The sequence below is a fragment of the Carettochelys insculpta genome, chromosome 6 (genome assembly GCF_033958435.1).
Source record: "Carettochelys insculpta isolate YL-2023 chromosome 6, ASM3395843v1, whole genome shotgun sequence".
Taxonomy (NCBI): domain Eukaryota; kingdom Metazoa; phylum Chordata; order Testudines; family Carettochelyidae; genus Carettochelys; species Carettochelys insculpta.
The window spans coordinates 58,210,341-58,232,252 of NC_134142.1; the positions used below are offsets into that span (position 1 = coordinate 58,210,341).

Below are 21,912 nucleotides of genomic sequence, written 5' to 3' on the forward strand. Positions count from 1 at the left end.
CTGGCTGCCCACCCCCAGTGCTGGACTATAGGGGCGTGGGGCCCAGGACATGGTCCCCCCCTCTTGTATATAGTTGGACTTATGTTTTTGTGCCCCCTGTTTGCCCAGTCCCCCCCCCATGTAAATAGTTCTCCCTGTCCTTTCAATCCCTGGTTTTCTGTTTTTTGTTACATGTAAATATATGGAAACTTTTTTATTATTCACTTATGTTATGCTTTAGTTAGTAGGTCTTGTACATAGTTTTGTCATTATTAGTTCAAAAACCAGTTGAAAAAAGAAAACCAGTTTCATTTTACCAACGAGTGCGTCCTTTTATTTGTCCAGGAGAAGTGGGGTGGGGGTGTGCTGTTGGGTGCTCCGTGGTGTGGGTGTAGGGGCAGGGAGTGTTGTGGAGGAAGCGGGGGGGTGTGCAGTGGGGGGCCTGGCAGAGTTCACCCTGTGGCCTCCTCGAAGTGGGCCCGCAGGGCCTCCCGGACCCGGGTCCCTTCGGGGTCCACCTGCCGACTGGGGGCAGCGGGTGGCTGCACGTCGCCCCTGCCGGCTTCCACAGCCCAGCCCTGAGAAAAGGCCTCCCCCTTGCTCTCCACCAAATTGTGCAGGGCGCAGCAGGCACCCACAATCTGGGGGATGTTATTGGGGCCCGCATCCAGGCGGGTCAGGTGACATCTCCAGCGCCCTTTGAGGTGGCCAAATGAGCGCTCCACCACCTGGCGCGCGTGGTTCAGGCGCTGGTTGAAGTGCTCCTGGCTGGCAGAGAGATGGCCTGTGTACGGGTGCATGAGCCAGGGCCGGAGGGGGTATGCCGCATCTGCGATGACGCAGAGGGGCATGGTGGTGTCCCCCACAGGGCTCTCCCGCTGGGGGATGTAGGTCCCCGCCTCCAGCCGGCGGCACAGGCCGGAGTTCCGGAAAACCCGGGCGTCTTGGGTGTTGCCAGGCCAGCTCACATAAACGTCCTGGAAATGGCCCCGGCTGTCCACCGAGGCCTGGAGGACCACTGAGTGGTAGCCCTTGCAGTTGATGTACCGTCCTCCACTGTGTTGTGGGGCGCAGATGGGGATGTGAGTCCCATCCAGAGCCCCGAAGCAATTGAGGAAGCCCAGCGTGGCAAAGCCCGCGATGGTGGCATCTGGGTCCCCCAGCCTCACGAGCCTGTGGAGGAGCATGGCATTGATGGCACACACGACCTGCAGGGAAAGCACATGGGAGAGCATCAATGAGGGGTGTGCAGGGTGTGCGTGGCCCTGCCCTGCCCTCCCCTTCCCCCCCCCCAGCCCGTGGGTCCTCTTACCTCCATAAGGACAGCCCCGACAGTGGCCTTGCCGATGCCAAACTGCTGTCCCACGGATCAGTAGCTGTCTGGAGTGGCCAGCTTCCAGACAGCGATGCCGACCCGTTTCTCCACTGGGAGGGCACGCCGCATGGCAGTGTCCTGGTGCCTGAGTGCTGGGGTGAGCCACTGGCACAGCTCCATAAATGTCTGCCAGCTCATCCTGAAGTTCCTGAGCCAGCGGTCGTCGTCCCACTCCTCAAGCACCAGCCGTTCCCACCAGTTGGTGCTGGTGGGGTAGCTCCACAGGCTGCGGCGTGTGAGGCGGGGGGGCGTCGGGGTGCAGCTGGGCTGGGGGTTGAGCCCTGCTCCCCTGGGGGCCGCTCCTCCTCCGGTGTGGCAAGGAGGTGCTCAGCTGCCTCCCGCATGGCATGGATCAGGGCGAGTACTGCTCCTTCAGGGAGGGCTGGGTGGACCTCTGGCGGCGGCGGCTGCTGCTGCTGCTGGGGGTCCATGACTGTGTCGCCCAAGGTCTGTGTGCCTATGGCTCCTCAGACCGTGTGCTGTGCAGGCTGAGTGTGTCTGGGAGGGGCCCTTTAAGGGAGCGGCTAGCTGTTGCCCCAGAAGCGCTAGTCTGCCCTGTGACCCTGTCTGCAGCTGTGCCTGGCATCCCTATTTTGATGTGTGCTACTTTGGCGTGTAGACGTTCCCTCGCTGCGCCTATTTCGATGTGGTGCTGCGCAACGTCGATGTTGAACATCGACGTTGCCAGCCCTGGAGGACGTGTAGACGTTATTCATCGAAATAGCCTATTTTGATGTCGCCACATCGAAAGAGGCTACTTCGAAGTAGGCTTCACATGTAGACGTAGCTGTAGACTGCTTTAGTTTAACTGGAAATTAATCCTTAGAAATTTCAATTATTTGGAAATTTTAAGATATATTTGTTAAATTTAAAAGGGTACAACAGTCTGCAGAGTTTGAAAGTTACAAAAATCATTGGATAGTTAACAGAAACAAAAAAATGAATAAATAAATGTGACATCAAAAATATTTTATAAATAAACTTGCATTCAGTATTCAGTTAGACTGTGTAAAATAGCAAAAATCTATTGTTTTCTATTGCTCAAGAGTACCTTTTCAACATATTTGTAATGACACTACGCAAACTTTCTTTTTTTCCTTTCAGTGGGTGACGTGCAAGTTTCATGTTACAGAATACTTTGTAGTTTGTATTCCCTGGGGACTGGAAAGAACATCTATGTTGAAAGGTATTGAATGAAAGTGTTTAATACCCTTATGAAACTAGAAATAGTGTTGCCTTCTGTGCATTTATCAAAAGAGAGGTGTTTCAATGTGAAAACTTAGGCCCGGATTTTTACAGCTATTTAGGCATTGCTGCATTCAGTTTTGAAATGCTGATCTTAATCTAAATGCCATAGTCATTTAGATTTTGGCTCCTAAATACCTAACTCCCTTTTGAAAATGATATGTAGCCTTCTAAATTAGTGTAGCTTTGCAAAACTAAGCAGTGCCTTGCCTAAATGCCTTTAAAAATGTGGACTTTAGTTCGCTGACATAAGTGTGTGGTATTTTCCTACAAGTAATGAAATGTTTGCAATTATAATGGAAAATGTAAGATGATATTTATGAAAATAATGACACATTTGTTCGTGTGTGCATTCAATACAGAAATAATACATAGTGAACTATTTCTATTGGAACAAAAACATTGGTGCTCCTGATCAGACCAGTAGCCCTTCTGGTCCAGCATCCTGTTTATAACTGGAGCCAAAACCAGATACTTGAAAGATTATGCAAGAAAACCTGTTGTAAATATGGAAAATTTCTTCTTACCACCATTTCTGACTGAGGGGGGATTATACGTGGATTCTTCCTAATCCATCTCTGGTCCCGATAACTTGTTGTTTGTTTATTTTATAAGTTTTTTCCACAAACTCAAAATTTAACACTCGAGTTTCTGACAGTTAATCCTTTATTCAGTCTCTAATATTTCTGAGTAGTTACCTCCCCATTCATAGACATCAATTTACTCAAATCCAAGGGGATGCTTGACCTTTCCTCCAGCCAATTTCCCACTCTCACTCCTTCATGCCCCTACCCTAATCTTGCTTCTTCCTGCCCCTGCTCCACTTCTACACCACCTCTTCAGACTCCTGCTTCATCACCACACCATCCCATTTCCCTCTTTCCCCCTGCCTGTTCCTGCCCCCTCCTTCCCTTCCCCCTACTTCCTCCTGTACTCTGCTAAACAGCTGATCCATGGTGGACAAGAGGGTCTGGGAGGAAGAGGCAGGTATTGCTCTCTGGGGCTGCTGGTGGGTGCTGAGCACCCACTGTTTTTTCCTTGAATATTCCAGCCCTGTAGCACCCCTGGAGTTGGTGGCTATGCCCCCTCATCCTTTGTTCAAAGAAATTATTTGCTCTCTATAATTGCTTCTTTTACTTCTTAATTAATGAACCCATAAATTCTCAGATGTAGAGTTTCTCAGATATTGAAATAATTTGTTTTTTTCCTCCTTGGCTACTTGCTCTTAAAATTCCTTGTTAGTCTTTCTAATTTCTATTTTCTGTTTTACCTGCATCCTTTGTACTCCCTCTTCTACTCCCAAGAGTTTTCATCTAATAGTCAGCATTTATATTTGGTTTTATTTCAATTTTCTTTTTTTAAATTAAAAATATTCTTCACCGTGAAATATCATTGGGATTCTAATTTAAACTTTTTTATTATAAAATATTCTACAGTTGCTGTTTCTAATATTAATGCATAATCTTCTTTATCACAAAAAAAGCCTAACTCGAATGGAAAGGATATAAACAAATACACACCTTGAATGTCTAGGGTTATTTTATCTATGTGTATTCTGTTTCTACCTTTTCCATTTCTTTCTTACACATAAAACAATTGCAAGCTTTTGCTATGTGTTGAAGAGATGTTATCTTAAAAATGTCCCAGATTTTTCTTCCATTTTTTCTGTTCATAGATTGGTATAATCAGTGGGTTTCTACTTTTTATTTTTAAAAAGGAGCCAATATTCACCCAGCTCCACCCTGACTCCCTAGCCAGTCCTGTGCCTGAAGCTGCTGAGGTGCCAGTAATTGGTACCAGCAAGTACTGGTGCCAAAAAAGCACTGGATATAATATGCATTTGTACATACTTTCGGGGGGTGGGGAGGGTAGCTGTTTTTTTGTCCTGATGAATGTACTAATGAAAAGAACAGATACCAAAATTGCAGAGACCTCAGTTGTTATGGGCAGTGAATTCACTTGATGAATAGAGATGTTTTCATGTACTCTGTGATAAGTCAATAGAAAATATCATTTAAAAAAAAGGTGGGTTGATCTTATGTAACCCTTTATGTGAGCGTTACTAAAGTACATCCCTGGAGAGAGTGAATCACCATTAAGTTTCAAAGGAAAATAGTCTCACATACAGTATTATATAAAATATTCAGACCAAAATAAATATTTGTCATGTTTTCCAGTTATGTAAGATAATTTTTATTACCAATTGTTTACACAGTAGCCATTTCAAAAACACCATCATCTTGCACTGAAAAATAGAACAGATAAATCAGGGACATAGATTTGTATAACTTCATGCATTCGTAGATATGAACCTTGAATCCAAATAACCTGTTGAAGAGCAGACAGTAAGTTAAAGTCCCTGATGTCAAGTCGCAAACTGTGGTTGTATAGACTCACCTGACTTAGTTTTAATGTTACTGCTATTGTTCAGTAATATTAAACAATGCATATATTTGTTCTACCATTATTGCATGTATTTTTGACAAGTAACTCACCTTACACAATTCCCCTCAGATTCCATTTAGCTAAAATCTTCCACTGGTAATTTTCACTATTATCTGTCATTTAATAAGAAGAGTAGTGAAGAAAAGTTATATCATCCAATTTAAAAAAGCCATATGAAACTGGGTAGTACTTCACAAAATTCAACACTTTTCTAGTTCAGGAGAGTAAGTACAGTATGTAGTAAATAAAACTGCACTGCAACAATAGGCTTTGGTGTTTTTGTAGAGTCTTGGAATACAGTTCCATTGATAAGCATTGCATGTGAGTCTTGGTTTTGTAGTCTTGAGGGTTTTTTTAAATCTACTTTCTGTAATATTGCAAGGTCTGATATATGAGGTTTATCACTGTTACACTTTAAGCCATGTCCACAGAGAGGACAGTTTGTCCTATAGTTTGGATACCAGAAGGAGAGATCTGTGACCTAAACCCCCACCTGCAATGGGCTTGGGATTCACAGCAGTGACTCTTCTCCTGGAGTTAAGTATTTAAGCCTTTTCTTTCACAAGCTACAGGAGGAAGATGAGTGGCTGTGGTAATGTGAAACCTGCTCAACCTCTCCCTCCACCCCCAACATGCCACTTTCAGCCTCGGGGTTAGGTAACTCTCTGGATATAGGAGGCCTGGATTTAGTTCCCTGTTCCGCCTAATGTGGAGCAAGGGACAGTTTCCCTCCTCCTCCCATGGGAGTGCCCTAACTATTGGGCTTTGGGGTATTCTGGGGGTTTCTCTCAGGAAAGATTTCTCCTGTTGAAACTGTTTTTTTTTTTTCTTTTAATAAATAACTATTCATTGTAGTGAGGCACTGGAACATAGGTTTTGCAATATTGTGCACCTAACTCTGTACTGAACTGAATGGTGCAAAGGGAGCTCCACACAGAGCTTTGTTCTGACCTTACTTTAGCTAGTCTTGCCTTGTCCTGAATTACAGCCTCTGTGTTGGGTGTCATCTTCACTAAGAAGGGGTCAGATAATTGAAAACTTGTAATTCCAGAGACACCATTTCTCATGTGAATCAGTTCACTGAAGCATTAGTTGATAGGCTAAGGCAAATTGTAGTAAGTGTAGAAGAATCTCCTGTGGTGATTTGATATTATTGTGTGTATTAGAGAGAGAGAGAGAGAGAGAAAGTGAAAAAAATGTTATATATTGTTGGGAGCCTTTAATTCCTCAGAAGTTCCTCAGACTATTATGCCATTGGGCATTACCTCTGGCTTTACGATCTAAAAAAAAATCTACTGAACTTCAGAGGGTAGTTCTTGTGCTCCCTTTGAACGGAATGGTGCAAAGGGAGCACAAGAACTACCCTCTGAAGCTCAGTAGACTTTTTTTAGATCATAAAGCCAGAGGTAATGCCCAATGGCATAATAGTCTGAGGAACTTCTGAGGAATTAAAGGCTCCCAACAATATATAACATTTTTTTTCACTTTTTCTCTCTCTCTCTCTCTCTCTCTCTAATACACACAATAATATCAAATCACCACAGGAGATTCTTCTACACTTACTACAATTTGCCTTAACCTGGACTATGAACTTTTGTTGATAGGCTAAGTTCAAAATTTGGAGTGTTTATCAGAATATTCTTTACAGTGTTTTGAGGGCCCATCCTTACAGTATACCCTATCCCTAGCTTCCTGCTTCTTGGATATAGGTGATCTTGAGATGGTGAGAGAGAAGCCGCAGCACTTAGCTGTTAGAGCCTGTATCTTCTTGGTCATGGGTTCTCAGCCTTGAGGTCATAATCAGATCCAAGAAGTCTGTGACCACCTTCCTTTTCTTATATTGCTAAATGGGGGAAGCAGGCTACTTTCTGTGTTTGAACCTCTTGTAACATGCAGTTACAATATATAGACAATTAAGATTCAGGAGTTATTCTTCTGCCTTTGGCCTTTGTTAGTCTCTGAGAGGTATGATACTTGAAACACAATAGAAATGATTGTCTGGAAAGTCAATGGTCTTCACATGGTTCAGTAACAGCATGCATTTAAACATGGTTTCTCACTCTTTCTTGCATACATTGGCCCTTTAAATGTATAGTAAACCCTCAAGGAACCAGGCTAGAGGCTTGCAGGAGATGAGAAATTGGGGTTTCCATCTCCCTGACACTTGTCAATTGTCTGACTCCCAGCTCCCCTCCACTTACAGAGAGGGGAAACTGAGCAAGGCAGCAGCCTTGGTCAGTTTCCTGGCTCCAGCCAGTGGAGGGGAGCCAAGAACCAGGGGCAGCCTGACTCCTGGCTTCCCTCCACTCCTTGGAGTCAGCAAACTAATGAGGGCTGCTGTGCTGCTGCCGTGCTCAGTTTCCTGGCTCTGCAAGTGGAGGGGAGCCAGGAGCCACCAATTTACAGTAAACCCTTGAGATATGTGCAATCAAGTTGCAAGTGTCTTGGGTTAATGTGACTGCCTCCCTACAGGAGCGAGAAACTGCTCCTGTCAGGAAAGGCAGCCTGACTCATGGCTGCCTCCCCTGACAGAAGCAGGAAACCACTCTTGTGTGGAGTGGCAAGAGTCAGGCTGCTGCCCCGACAGGAGTGGTTTCCATTCCTGTTGGGTGGCAGTTGCGTAAACCCGAGATACCAGCAATTAAGTTGCATGTATCTCAAGGGTTTACTGTAAATTGATGTAAAATTATATCTGTGCATACATGTACTTCATATGTGGCCATATATGTATTATTCTTGTATTTGAGAATCTCCAAATAAGTTAATCTCAAGCTTTAAACATCAGTGAAGGTTCAGGGAAGGGTCTGAGGTGCTTTCTTGCAGTTTACGGATTCATGATACTGCTACTGACGGGCTGTTTGAAATGAACACTTTTTCTCGTAAATAGACAAGGTGACCTTTTCATTTCACATAATCCACAAATGCCAGTCACAGTGTCTTTTAATATTTATGGGTATTGAATTTTATGGGACAATTTATGCTAATGTCAGGTGTTGAAACAGTGACTCCTATTTCTACAGTGTGTAATCACTGAGTTTTTTTTAAATTTTATTTTAGCATTAATCTGAACATTCCGCAACATAGATTATGGTAAAAGATACTTTCAGGTCTTTACTGCTAGAGAAACTGACAGAGAACAAATGTCTTCAAGACAAACAGATACTGTAGGAGCAATAAATAAGCAAGTATGTAAAACCTGTTGAAAATTGAATACATCTGAGTCATATATGGCATCATATATAATGAAATGGAGAATTTTACAGACTTATTGTAAGGCTGATTTGGTTTTCTACAACGTCACAGAAGTAGAAGAGCTGACAGGTGTTTTGTGCCACTTCTGCTGACCTTCCAGCAATTCACAGACTCTGAAGTAAACGTAGCTTTGGGTACCAAAATGTGTACAAAGGGATATTTGCACATACAATTAACTGACTTGTGCTTCTGATGCTATATGGGTATTTTCTCCATGTGTCAAAAGCATGGGAGGGCCGAGGACCCAGCAGCAGATGAGGCTAGCTGCAGATCATTCCCCTGTTCCTAAGGCTCTTCCCCTTCTACTCCCCTTTCTCCCTCTCTTTCCATCTCCCTCCTGCACAAGAGCTCAAACCTTCCTCCTGCAGTCCCCAACCAGTGTTGCCCATAAGCTGAGTGTTTAGGTGACCACCCAGGAGAGATTCAGGTGCAGCTGAGCTAATTAGTAGAGCACCCATAGCCAGCAGCATGGGTTTCTATTGGTACTGCCCATCTTCATATGCCTCGGTGAGTATAACAAAATTTATTCTGCACATGGATAGGAAAAAACAGAGGGAGCATCGCACCCGATCCCAGCACCAGACAGCCAGGGATGAGGACCCAGCCCCGACGCACTACAGCCTCAATACTCACAGCCCCTGGGTGGCATGGCCACTGTGCCCTCAGCCCCAGTGTAGTGGGAGGCCAGATAATATGGTCACTGCACCCCCATGCCCAGTGACTGAGAAGCTGATCAGCATGGTTTCCACACCCCCAAATCCAAGGTTCCAGAAAGCCGCCAGTCTCTTGTGCTCAAGCAGCCAGCACTAGAACACCAGGTAGGCAGCGGGGCCTATCATTAGCTGCCCAGTGGCCCCAAGTGTCTGCAAAGGGGCATGTTAGCCTTGGGGTGGGCGGGAGCATGCATGGGATACTGTTTGGGAAGGCAAAGTTTCTCCATGCCTATGTAGGGTGACCATCCATCCCATATTGGGTGGGATGGTCCCATATTTGGGATGACAAAAAGGCATCCCAACTTATTTTTAAAAAGGGACTAATTGTCCCGTATGTGGGCCATCCCCGTCCCTCCACCCTTTTCCCCTTTTCTGAGAGTCACTTCCCTGAGCCTCAGGGAAGTGTGGCTCTGGGGGGAGGGCTGGCAGTTGTTGCTTTCCCATGGTTTCCAGGGAGCGCAAACAGCTCCTGCCTCCTTCCCAGCTCCCCTGGGCATGGAGGAGCCATACACCCCTCCCCAGATATCTCCCTGTCCTGTATTTGGGACAGGGAGATATGGTTTCCCTATGCCTATGATACCTGCTACCCACCTTCAGAAGAGCAAAGACAGCATAAGAAGATGAGAACACTAATCACTAGCATTTCTTTATGCATATTCAAAAGAGATTTTTCATGCCTTGTGATCAAACCTATTACAGCTTAATTTTGATTGTGGATGGCTTCCATAAAAGATATTTTTTCCAACCTTTAATCTTGATTTTATATGTCTCACTTTGAAACCAGTTTTTTGGCCTCAGTACAAGAAGGGCCATATGCCTGGTCATTTCAACAAACTGCCGTGTTGCTATTAATTAATTTCATCCTTGCATCACCAGTACACTGTTAATTAAATGTTGGTTATAAGTTCTGTACTTAAACACTATTATTTCAGAAAATGTATGTTTGATATTGAGCTAATTCTTTTCATTCCATATCTGTTACTGTAAAGCATTTCTTCAGCTTACTTATATTTGTTGATGGAATTTCACTTGCTTAATATGACAGAATCCCAGAATTTTTTGCAATGGATGAGCTTACATTTATGGTAACACAAGATAGAATTAATTTCTTTTGCCAGTCTGTGGAAGGCCTTGCTACTACCCACTGTGTTGCTATGTGGGCGGAGAGCTTGAGGATGTCTCTTTTGTGGTCCTGTGGCTGGGTGATTACATTCTCGGTTATACAATACTCTTAATACATCAGTGAAATTCTCGTTAATGTTGGCCTAGTCTTTAGTGTTTCTTCAAGTTAGTCTCATTCTCATATTCTTATATACTGAGAAGAAAATATGTATCAAAATACTTTGAGGAGGTTCATTTTATGGCACACTTGGTCCGTGTCTACACTAGCCCCCATCTTCGAAGGGGGCATGGTAATCAGCCTCAGTGGAGAGTACTAGTGAAGTGCTCTGATGAATCTTCAGCCCTTCATTAGGTTAGTGTAGACACAGCCTTGGAGTAGCTAATAACAGACTTCATCTGCAAGGCTGTGCTGTGAGCAAATCTGTATGCTGGAGAAGAAAGATGAGGGAATTAAAGTAAAAATAAATAAAGGAAATAGCAGCAAAAAGCTATAGTTTCCAACAGAGCTGCCAGCAGGGAGGGCATGAGGGGCAACTGCATAGGGACACAGTGTTTGAAAGGGGCCCAAGCCTCCCAGTCACTGCCATAGCCAGGAGTTCTGTGCTGTATGGGAGCATCACTTCACCACTCCATGCAGTTTCTGGGTGGTGGGAATGTATCTAGCACCTTACTCTGGGTGGCACTTAAGGTTGACTGCCCTTGTCCCTGCCCCTTCCACCTGAGGCCCCACCCCTTCCAGGGGCATGGAGCCAAGCCCCTCTGTACCTTTCCCATGGGCCTGCGCTAGCTGTCAGTCCCACTGGATGTCAGTAAAATTTTCAATAGCTCTGGTTCTTTTTCCCATTTATATGCTGAAAATGTGTACAGCTTATTTTGTAATGTAACTGAAGCCTCTTGTGACTTTTACGGTGCATAACAAAGGGACCATGCTGTTCAAACAGACAAATACCCATATGACAAAAGTCAGAGAAAGAGAAACTTACTTCTGGTTCATTTTGTCATTTTCATGGTCTGCAAATGCAATCTTTACGTGATCCAGTGCTGCTTTCAATTATAATTGCAGACTTTTCTTACAAGTAGATGACTTTTATAAATTAATGTACATCAACACTGTTACACAAACATATCAGGAGGTGGTACTGTTCAACAAATACCCTCAGAATCACAATACCAATCTCAAATCTGTCCGAATCCTGTTTGCAATCTGAATTAACAAAGAAAATTCTAACAAACAAATATCCTTTCTTCAGGGTAATAAACCCTGAAAGAACAGCTTTATCTAATTTTTAATTTAAAGTGTCATTTATATTGGGTTTTCATGGTACTGTATTTTTCTGTTGATATTACAGTGCATCATCTCATACTGTAGGTATGTTTACATGAGAAACACAGCAGCTTCCTGAAGTAGCAAATATATTAATAATTTGATAAAATTATAAGCAAAATTGGAATAAAAAATTGGTAACTGTATAATGTGTGCTGAAGTATTGGAGAGATTTTTTTTCCCTTGAAATCACATTATCTTTCACTTTACAGGCAGCGTCCAGCACTTGGTGAGTGCCTAGCATCCCTTGCAGCAGCTATTCCAGTCGCATTCCTTGAACCTTCTCTGAACTGTTACAACCCACTTTCGGTCTTCAACACAAAAAATGCCAGAGAGAGAGCCAGTAAGTACCATACTTCAGAATTTAAAAGCCATTTGCTACACTTCAGATAGTGGGAAGAAGTATAAACAATGAGAAAAAGAAATGTGGATAAGAAAATAACTCACTTGCTTTTGCATTGCTTGTCATTTTTCCCTTGCTACTCTTGTGGTTGAAGCAGGGTGGGCATACATTCCCCTACCCTGTTTTTCTGAACAGTGAGTTTTGAAATCATTTTGATAAAGTTGTCTGCTGTTGTTCAGGTTGAACCTCTCTTATTTGGCAACAACCATAATCCAGCATGATTATAGTTAGCTAGACGACCACTTGTCATGGGTGTGGCCAAGTTTCCCATGGTCCCTAAAGTTTGTGTCCGGCCACCAGACATGGTTCTGTGTTCTGTGCTGTTATTTAGGTGTAATTCATCCCTAAATGTGTTCAAAGAGCCCAGTAGGCAGTGGAAGGGTTATTAATTCTGCTAGAAAATAGTAACCTCCCGTGGTTCAGCAAAGTGTCTCATTCAGTTCTCGTCAGACCGGAGGGTTCTGGACAAGAGAGGTTCAGCCTGTACTTCAAGGTTATTTAAAAGGCCGATTTGCACTAAGAAATTTGAGCAGACACACAATTATCTGACATTTCAGTGCATCTAAGACATGATGGGTTTTGAAGTGAAGAGGGTATAGATGAAGATTTCCCTTTGTAAACAGAAATCAAAGTTTTAATATTTAGGATTAAGAAATCATTTTGTGGCCTTCATTGGTATTTTTTTTCTATTGTCATTTGGGAACCTGTGATGGTATCTGATTCCAACCATGTGGATCCCTACCTAGAATAACAGAACAGGATTAGTTCTATATGATTTGTAGGGCCCCATTATCCCTGGCAGCATGACTGGCTCTTATGGCATATTCTGACTCTATTCAGCTGAGTCAGTGATAACTATGACATTTACTATATGCCAAAATAAAATCAATCAGTACCACCTTTGGTAATACAGAACACCACCACCTGTTCTGTTCAAGTTTCTGCCCTCTGAAATGTGATTGACTACTCTTTGTCTTTCTGTGGAGCATGGCGGCATGGGCCAGTAAAGGAGACTGAGTCTTGAACAAGGTAGTTCTAATCTCAGCTCTCACACTGAATCACTGGGTGTATCCCTTAACCTCTCTTTGCCTGTTTTCCCAACTGTAAAATGGGGATAATATTATACTAATTCAAAGAGAGTTGTGAGTAATTATTATTTGTCCAGCAATTTAGAAACATAACATGGTAGATCAGCAGCACGGTCTAAATTCTCAGGCCTTTTGTACCTAGCCCATGTAATTGGGATGGACTCCAGCTAACTCTAGGAGGGAGTCCTCTCTCCTAGCTTGTAGAGAGATCCACAACCACCGTGTAATTAGTAATGTGCTATCTGAGTAAAGTGTGTCATGTCAGGGGGTCACCTCCCCAACCCCCAACTCCTGTCACAGCAATGCACAGCAGAGGGGGCAGGATTCAATTCTAAATTTTAATTATCCATTTAGTCTTTGTTTTTAAACCAGTTAGACATTGAAAACACACATGCAGACACCCTATTTAAATACAATGCTTTGTTTCCTACCCTAATATGCAGTTTTAGGTATGCCAGATACAGTTGAAGAGATGTGTCCAGAAATCCCTCAGCTAGATGGATTAATGAAAGAAATTAATGACTTAGCAGAGTCTGGAGCGAGGTACACTGAAATGCCCCATGTGATTGAGGTTATCTTACCCATGCTGTGCAACTATTTATCCTACTGGTGGGAAAGAGGGTCTGAGAATATGTCTAAAAGTGCTGGACCCTGCTGTACAATGGTAACATCTGAGCAACTCAGCGTTATCCTGGGAAACATTCTGAAAATCATCAACAACAACCTAGGAATAGATGAAGCATCTTGGATGAAAAGAATTGCAGGTACCTATACTAAGTATGATTTTTAAAGATCAATTATGTTTAACTATTTGCTTTCACCATAGATGTAGTCGTATTTAATTTGTTTACTACCATTTACTTTACTATTAGATAGTGACATGTAATAGTTAATATTCTTAATTCCTTCCTCTTATTAGGTTACCACAAATAAGGAGGAAGCAGTTTTGATTTTTCCAAAGGTTTTATATTTATATATCATGCTGTCCATAATGTTCCCTGTGCCCCGCACAGATATAGGCAAATACAGTTCATAAAGCAAATTCCTTATAGAATAGCAGAAACACAGAACATTGGCAAGAAAGGGCTACAAAATAAATAGTATGTTGGGAAGAATCCAATTAGAAATCTAAGTTCCAGATACCCATGACACATCAAGGTGCCCTAGTCAATCATCTCAGCAGAGATACCATGTTAAATAGCTAGAAAGACTGACTTTACAGAAAAGTCCCATAGAATTTAATATGTACATATCTATAGAAAATATTCTAAAACCTGTAGAATTTAAAAGAGAAAGTTATTCTTTATTCAATTTTTTAATTATATATAGAAACAAAGGGGTATAAATTTCCAATAACTAACTCAGAAAGCCGACAAAAAGTTTATACATTTTATTACATTTTATAGAAATGTTCTCAGAAGGTTTTAGTATCCTTTCAACTCTAGAGGTTCCTGTTTTCAAGCACTTCTGAGAATAAGCTTTTTCACATTCAGATTACTCTGCAAATGCCATCAAACTGAATGTATTTTTGAAAGAAAAGTATTTGTATTCTCACTCAAATTTTGCAGAAATTGAGATTTTAACTGAGTCAGAGAACTGTGATTTACCAAAGGCCACAAGCTGGTAACAAATCCAGGATTATAAATTATGCATTTTAGACTTCTGGATGCATGCTATCACCACTAGGTTGCATCTCAGTATATAACAACTACCTTACAAGTTTGTTGTGGCGGGTATAAGATGCTACAAAATCAACTGATAAAAAGTATTATAGAAATAAAAAGCATTAGCTTAACAATATTAAAAGAACTGAGAATTACTTTTTTTTTCCAATGTGTAGTGTATGCCCAGCCTATAATCAGCAAAGCCGGGCCTGATCTGCTGAAAACCCACTTTATTCCAACCCTGGAGAAACTAAAGAAGAAAGCCATAAAGATAGTGATGGAGGAGGAACAGCTAAGAGCGGACAGTAAAAGCGATACCCAAGAAGCAGAGCTACTCATTCTAGATGAATTTGCAGTTCTTTGCCGAGACCTCTATGCCTTCTATCCTATGCTGATACGTTATGTAGACAACAACAGGTGAGGAAACATAGTATGAATAATTCAATAGGTACCTTTGACTCTATGGTAAAAGAAGAATGCTCATAAAGAGTAATATGAACTTGATGGAATGCTCATAAATAAATCTTTGAATACCTTATGGGTATTTAATTGTTGGCATAACATACATTAAAATTTCACCCATGTAGAAATCTATTTGCTTTTTTTTCTTTGCTTTTAAAGTGTTTTCTAGGACTCTAACAGCAATAATAGCCAATGGGAGTGGCATTTCCAGAGTATTCATGTCATCCCACACTAATTAAAAATAGCAATGTGCTATGCTGTAATCAAAGGAGGATTTAGATAATTTATCGTATGTCTGATAGTGACGTTCAGTGAATAGTGCAACATCATATCCATCAGAAATGATTATAACTGGGAAGCATTTTTTAAACTTTTTGAATGCCCATGAGTTCAAAAAGCATTAAATATTTTTCTGAATATTTTATTGAGGATGATACTCTTCAAGCATTCCACAGAAGACTTTAACCCCTTTCTCTGTTTTGAATTACCAATCTGTGCACTGTTGTTGTACCTAAACAAACTGATTATATGCTGCTATCAAGAACAAATATAAATATGGCTGATCGTAACACATACATACCTGTATTACAAAACTTGTGTTAAAGCAAGATTATTGTAATTGCAAAGTCAAGCATTTACAAGTTTGGACATGCCAAAATTAAGGTTGCATATGTAAGTTTAATTTAGTCCATTTGTGCCTATGCATTCTGATGCCTACATGGTCATGTATTCTATTTTCCACTGGTCCCTGCCTCATTTAGTGCACATGGTGGACAGTGTCCAGATAAAGAGCAGGAATATTTTGTTGTCTCTTCGTTGTTCAGTATCTGGCACCACTACTTATTTACCATACACTGTTCAAGATCTCCTTCAAAGATAATTGCTATGACTCTCATGATCATAATTTGTGAGTGCTTCACACAAAGCTCCTGTGAACTGAGGGGTTAACTTTATCTCCATGTAATCTCTCTGAGGTAGGTAGAGATTAAAGTTAAAAGTTTCTACTAATTTTTGAGAGCCCCACAGACTTGATTTTTCAGACCTATTTGGCATTTCATAACATATAGGAATTGCAGCTGTGAATACTCAGCACTTCAGTAAATCAGATTCTCAAGTCTCAAGTTAGGCACCCAGAAAATGAGGAACATATACGTCATAGTTTGGTTTAAATGAGTGCCTGGTATTACACAGGAAGACTTTGGTAGAAGCAAGAACAGAATGCAGTTCTCCAATGCAGTATTTAAATAGTTTTACCGTGAGACTGTTTTTTGTTCTCTTTCTGGAATCTCAGCCTTTGTTCGCTACACACGAGAGCTGTCTGGATACCAGCATTCCTCCTCTGCAAAAAGTTTTGATATTTAAAAAAATAAAAAATAAAAAAATGAAAATTAAATTTTAAGATTTCCAGTGGAATGGGGATGGCAATAACTTTGTTTACAGACCATCAAAATGACCTTTTATTTTGACATTTGTGTTCTCCAAGTCTCCCAGAGCTGTCAGGAGAACTGACAGTCAGGCAGCTCAGGGACCCTGGGTGGTCTGGGAGCTCCAGATCTCATGGCCTCCCCTGGATTCAGGAATGTATATTATTGAGGAGCAGGCAGGCAGGGATTAGATGAGGCAGGGTTAGAAATCTACCTGGTTTCCACTGGAATTTATTCTAAATTGTCACATTCCTTGAAAACAATTTTGAATTTGATGAATCCACATTTTCTTATGAAAAAGCATTCCACCAAAAAAAGAAAAAAATCCAACCATCTGTACTTCAGCTACACCTTTGAACTACTCTAATAAGCAGTATTTCATTTCAGAACCCTTATTCATCTCCAGAGCAGACCCACTTCATACACTTGAGGCAGGGATCCTTAGGAAAAAATAACATTTGACCATGTAACTCAAGACTGTATGATACTGCATGTAAACAAAGGTACTGACTTACAGTTGCATTGATCCATGCTTCAACTAAGGGGATGCTAGAACTTCTCAAAAGAAAGTCCACCAGAATTTTTTAAAGTTGAAAAACAACTTATTTTTCTTGAACTCACTGATGTTTATAGAACAATGTAACCTGATGCAGACCTGTGGAAAATTGTGGCTTTATTGGTTGAGGTATAGTAAGTTCTAACAACTGAAATCAGGGTCTTATAACAAGAAGTGTTTGATAACCTTAGTACAGATTGAACCTCTCTAATCTGCAACTCTCTCATCTGGCAATATTAGTGATCCAGCATGATTTTAGTTAGCCAGATGGCCACTTATTATGGGTGTGGCCAAGTTTCCAATGGTACCATAAAGTTTTTTCTGTAAGGCTGTTATTTAGCTGCAATTTACGGCTAATGTCTTCTAAGAGCCCAGTAAGCAGTGGAAGTGTTGGTAATGCTGCTAGACGATATTGACCTTTTGTGGTCCAGCAAATTCATTTGTTCAGCACCAGTAAGGTCCTCAGGGTGCTGTACACAACAGGTTCAATCTGTAATATATCGTGCTACCACCCCATCTATAGTACTTTTGCTATGTAGTCCCGACTTTCACCTTGGGCATATTTCCTTGACACATGCACCAATGCCTGAGCAGTATCCATAGGAGAGTGGCTCTGGCACCCTCTGAAGTGGAGCCCACATGGCACGGAATAAGTGATGCCACCCCCTCTCCTCATCCGCCAGTTCTCTCTTGCTGCCATTGGTAGCACACAGAAAGTTTGCTGCTCTTACCAGCATTAGTCAGGCTTTGTTCATAGTAATTCAGTCCTTGTAGAGTTGGTGTAAATAGTACTAGAGTTAGCCAGTCCTTACCAGTAGTCAGAGTTTTGTTAGTCTTATCTGGAATTCAGCTGGAGGAGTTTACACCCTACACTTGATATAAATGTTTTGTGTCCATCAGTGATCCACACAGTAGTTGTGTCAGGTGCCTTGGTGAAGGGCACATGAGTGATAAGTGCCTCCTTTGTAAGTCCTTTAAGCCTGGGATTAAGAAGGACCATTAGAGCAAGGTCCAAGGGCTCCTGATGGAGTCAGTGCTCACTCCTGCCCCAGAGCAAAGGTCCAACTCTGCATCATGTCATTTGTGGGTAGCACCTTTCCAGCACCATCAATGAGCTAGCATCACCCCACCTCCAGCCAAGAAACTGAAGACGGCTGGTAGAGGTCAATCTCCTACTCCCTACAAGGGGAAGAACAGGTCTGGGGAAGAGAAACGACCCACGTTGAGCAGCTGTCATTGCCTCAGGCCTAAGATCCATCTTAAGCAGTGCAGCCCATCCTAATCCTTGCCTGGAAGCCCAGACACAGAAGTGGGCCTCTGTCAGCTTCAGATGCTGTCAATCTTCAAAGATCTCCAGGCTACATAGGAAATCCTGATGGTCCCAGTGCCACCCACTCAGTTCTCAGACTTTGGGGTAAGCTCAGCTTGGGACCCTTTCAGCCACCCTTGTCTCAGTGGCTCTGCTCCTCACTGGGGGGATGTTCCCACACTGGTCACCTGTTAGAAACTGACATGCCTCAGACTTACAGAGACGGTTGCAGCAGAGCTCTCTTCAGACACTGGACTCTGGGTGCTGACAGTGGGAGTCAAGGTGGACCTTGCTGATTACTGGGTGCAGACCCAAGGAAGCACATGGCAACATCAAGACCAACTGTTGGGGGAGAAGGCGAGCATCATTCTAGGATGTATTAGCTGGGGTGCTGTGAACATGTCATGAGAAATATTTCTTCCACTCTACTCCATGTTAGGGTATTGTTAGGACAAGAAATCATGGGCTTAAATTGCAGCAAGGGCAGTTAAGTTTGGACATTAAGAAAAAGCTTCCTAAATATCATGGGACTTACGTACGGGAACTAGATAACATCAGAGATTCATTGCAGTCAGCAGCATGCAGGGCAATCCCTCAGACACTGAATGTCTTCCAGGTGGACATCATCATCAGTACCAAAAAAAGTTCTGTGGTTCCATTCAGGAATTTCTTTTCTTAGTCCAGAACTGCAGGAGATCTAAGATAGTCTATAACTCTTGGTGTTGTGCATAGGGATCACTCCCTGGGCACCATCATGCATCAGAAATCTTCAAGTCTTCATACAGTAAACTCTTTCATATCCACCATTCTATCATCCGGAACCCTTAAATAACCAGCGTTTTACCCATAAGTAAATTTTAGTTACATTTTCCATAAGTACCGTATAGTGAAACTAAATACAAATAAATACAGCAAGTAAAGTATAAGTTTAAGTTTAAGTAAAGTATAAGTTTACAGTGCACAATACTGTTGTTAATAAAGTGCTCTGCTTGCATTTTTGTTTCTTAATATCTAATCTTGTTTTTCTTCAGTGTTATGCATTGCTAGGCATACATCTCTATTATCCGGAATATTTGAATATTTAGCAACCTCCCAGTCCTGGGGCTGCTGGATATGAAACAGTTTACTGTGCTAGCAATGTGGGACCACTTTCCAGAACATATGAATGGTCAAATGTGGTTCCCAGCATAGATATTCAACTCCATACTGTGGTCATCAGCCCACAATAATATCTGTAAAAGCATACCCCTGTGGAGGGATCTCTTCCAGATCCTTTAATCCTCAAGATCTGGGGAACTCATCTGAAGATACAAACAGCCAGGAAGAAAAGGCTCACAGCATAAACTTCTCAGGGCCGTTCAGCTAGTTTTGAAAAGATTCTAGCCCATCTTAAGGCAGATCTATGTCCAGTTTATATCAGATGGTACAGCTGTGATTGCATGTTTAACTAGCCTAGGAGGGAATGAAGAGTCTTGTGCTGCACAGGTACACAAAGGACATAACGAAGTGGGTGGAATAGCTCCTCTTTTGCCTCAAAGCAATCCACACCAAAGGGATCTGAGCTAAAAGGCAACCTGGCTCAGCAGGCATAAGGTCAATGTCTGCGTGTGTGGTTCCTGAATCAGAAGGTTTTTTTTTTATATCATTGTTCTGACATTTGGCCTTCCTTCAACCAATATGTTCACATCCTGTACTAGTGCAAAGAGGCCAAAATACTTCACAAAAGATGCAGACCCCAGATCCACCAGGGTAGATGCTTTATTACAGAGTTGGCCACAAGGCCTACTTCATGTGATTCCACCCTTTCCATTACTGGGAAAGGTAGTCCAGCATATAAAACAAGAATAAATAACAGTGATACTGATAAATACTCATTGGCCAGGTTACCACCCCTGATATAGCTGACACTAGAGCCCTCATTCCAGGTTCAGTGGAGACAGAACAGCCTCTCACAGGATTGCTGTCTTCATTCATACCCAAGACGGTTTCATGTAACAATCTGCTTTTGCAACGGAAGCTTGCTCCGGGCTTTCTGAAGGCTTGCTGACAGATGAGTTATTCTGAAGCTGTAAATCTTTCATAGCTTTATACACTCAAGAGATAACAAACTAGCTACATTAGACCAAGGAAGTTGACCTTATGGTATCTATTCCACTTGAAATTTAATTCTTTACTCATGAGCTGTCCAGATTTGGCAGAATTGTGGAATTGCTGCTAACTGAGGAAAAAATATTGGTAAGAAAGTTTCCCTTTCCTTAATACATATACTTCACAGTTAAAATACATTATCATCATGGAGTTCTAAAAGTGAAGGTCTAAGAAGTATGCTAAAAGTAGATTTTTAATTCTTCTAAAAAGGCCAAGAGAAGTAAATTGTTTCCAGGCCAAACGGTAAAATAAATAGGGCCCATCCAGCTCAGTCAGATCAAGGGCGTATTCCATGAATCTGTATATTGTTTTAACTAATGCACTGAAAAGTGTACACAGAGTAATTCTGATAGCTTTGACACCTGGTGTAATGAAGAATGGAGAGCCTTTCCAAAACATCAATAAGAAATAGAACAAAAGAACATTAATGACCTCTAGTCCTACTAAATTTAGTTGGGTCAGAAAAAGTGAGCAACGGATCTAACAGAAGTTTAAATTCAAAGGGTAATATAACTGAGGAATTCAGAATCTAAGGATAAAAAAGGGCAGAGCAAAGACACAGTCAAAAATAGTTGAACTCAATGGCATGAAATATCAACCTTATAAATAAGAACTTACCAATAAGGATTTCCGCTAAAAAGATTAAATCTCAGGGACAGTACAATGTGAAACTCTTCATAGTAGCCCAGGAATGGATATGGTTACATTAGACCAGATATAGAAAGGGATTCTTTACGTATAAAGTACAAACAGTCCCCTGTTCTAAGAAGCTTTATCTTTTAAGTCTCTGATTGAAGGAAACACTTTAGCTTATGCTTAACTTTAAGCATATGAGCAATTCCATTGATGTCAACAAGACTTCTCATAAGTAAGGGCACGTGCTCTAGTGCTTTGCTGGATTGAGACTTAAAGGCAGAATATAGGTTTCCCCTTTTAGTAAAGAGTGGCTTACTTTCTTTGACTTGCAAGATGCCTAAGAACAGAGATTTATAACTTGGCCAAAATTGGTTGAATTTCCATCCCTGCCAACTTTCAACTCCCAGCTCCAAAATTTGTGATTTATTCAATCAGAATTTTTTTTTACATAAACAACATATTTTCCCTTAAACTCATTCCCAGAAGTGGCTGGAACTGCTTGGCTGCCGTTTTTGTTAGGCAAAATTATAAGCCACTGAAAACAGGGTCTAATAATGGGAAGGGCTGGGCAGGCAATAGTAATAGGTAGTGCTACCAGCCTTAGCTATAATACTGTTACCCCTAGAAATGAAAACTGCTAAAAATTCATTCCTGGAAAGCAGTTGCATACACACAATCAGCATTTATGGAAACTAAAACCCAAAATACAATAGAGCTTAGAAGCACAGAAGGTGAAATTCTGCCCTTGAGGGAGCTGTATGCTTGAA

The 21,912-nt window shown here is 41.8% G+C and overlaps 1 protein-coding gene across 1 annotated transcript in view; it reads left to right on the forward strand.

Annotated features, from left to right (window-relative positions):
* The window catches only part of RYR3 (ryanodine receptor 3), a 572,218-nt gene that overhangs the window by 449,409 nt on the left and 100,897 nt on the right, over positions 1 to 21,912 (forward strand). The window contains exons 65-68 of the mRNA XM_074996957.1: positions 2,459 to 2,540; positions 11,668 to 11,798; positions 13,390 to 13,710; positions 14,787 to 15,027. Of these exons, the coding sequence (XP_074853058.1) occupies positions 2,459 to 2,540; positions 11,668 to 11,798; positions 13,390 to 13,710; positions 14,787 to 15,027 (775 nt within the window). The remainder of the gene's footprint in view (positions 1 to 2,458; positions 2,541 to 11,667; positions 11,799 to 13,389; positions 13,711 to 14,786; positions 15,028 to 21,912) is intronic.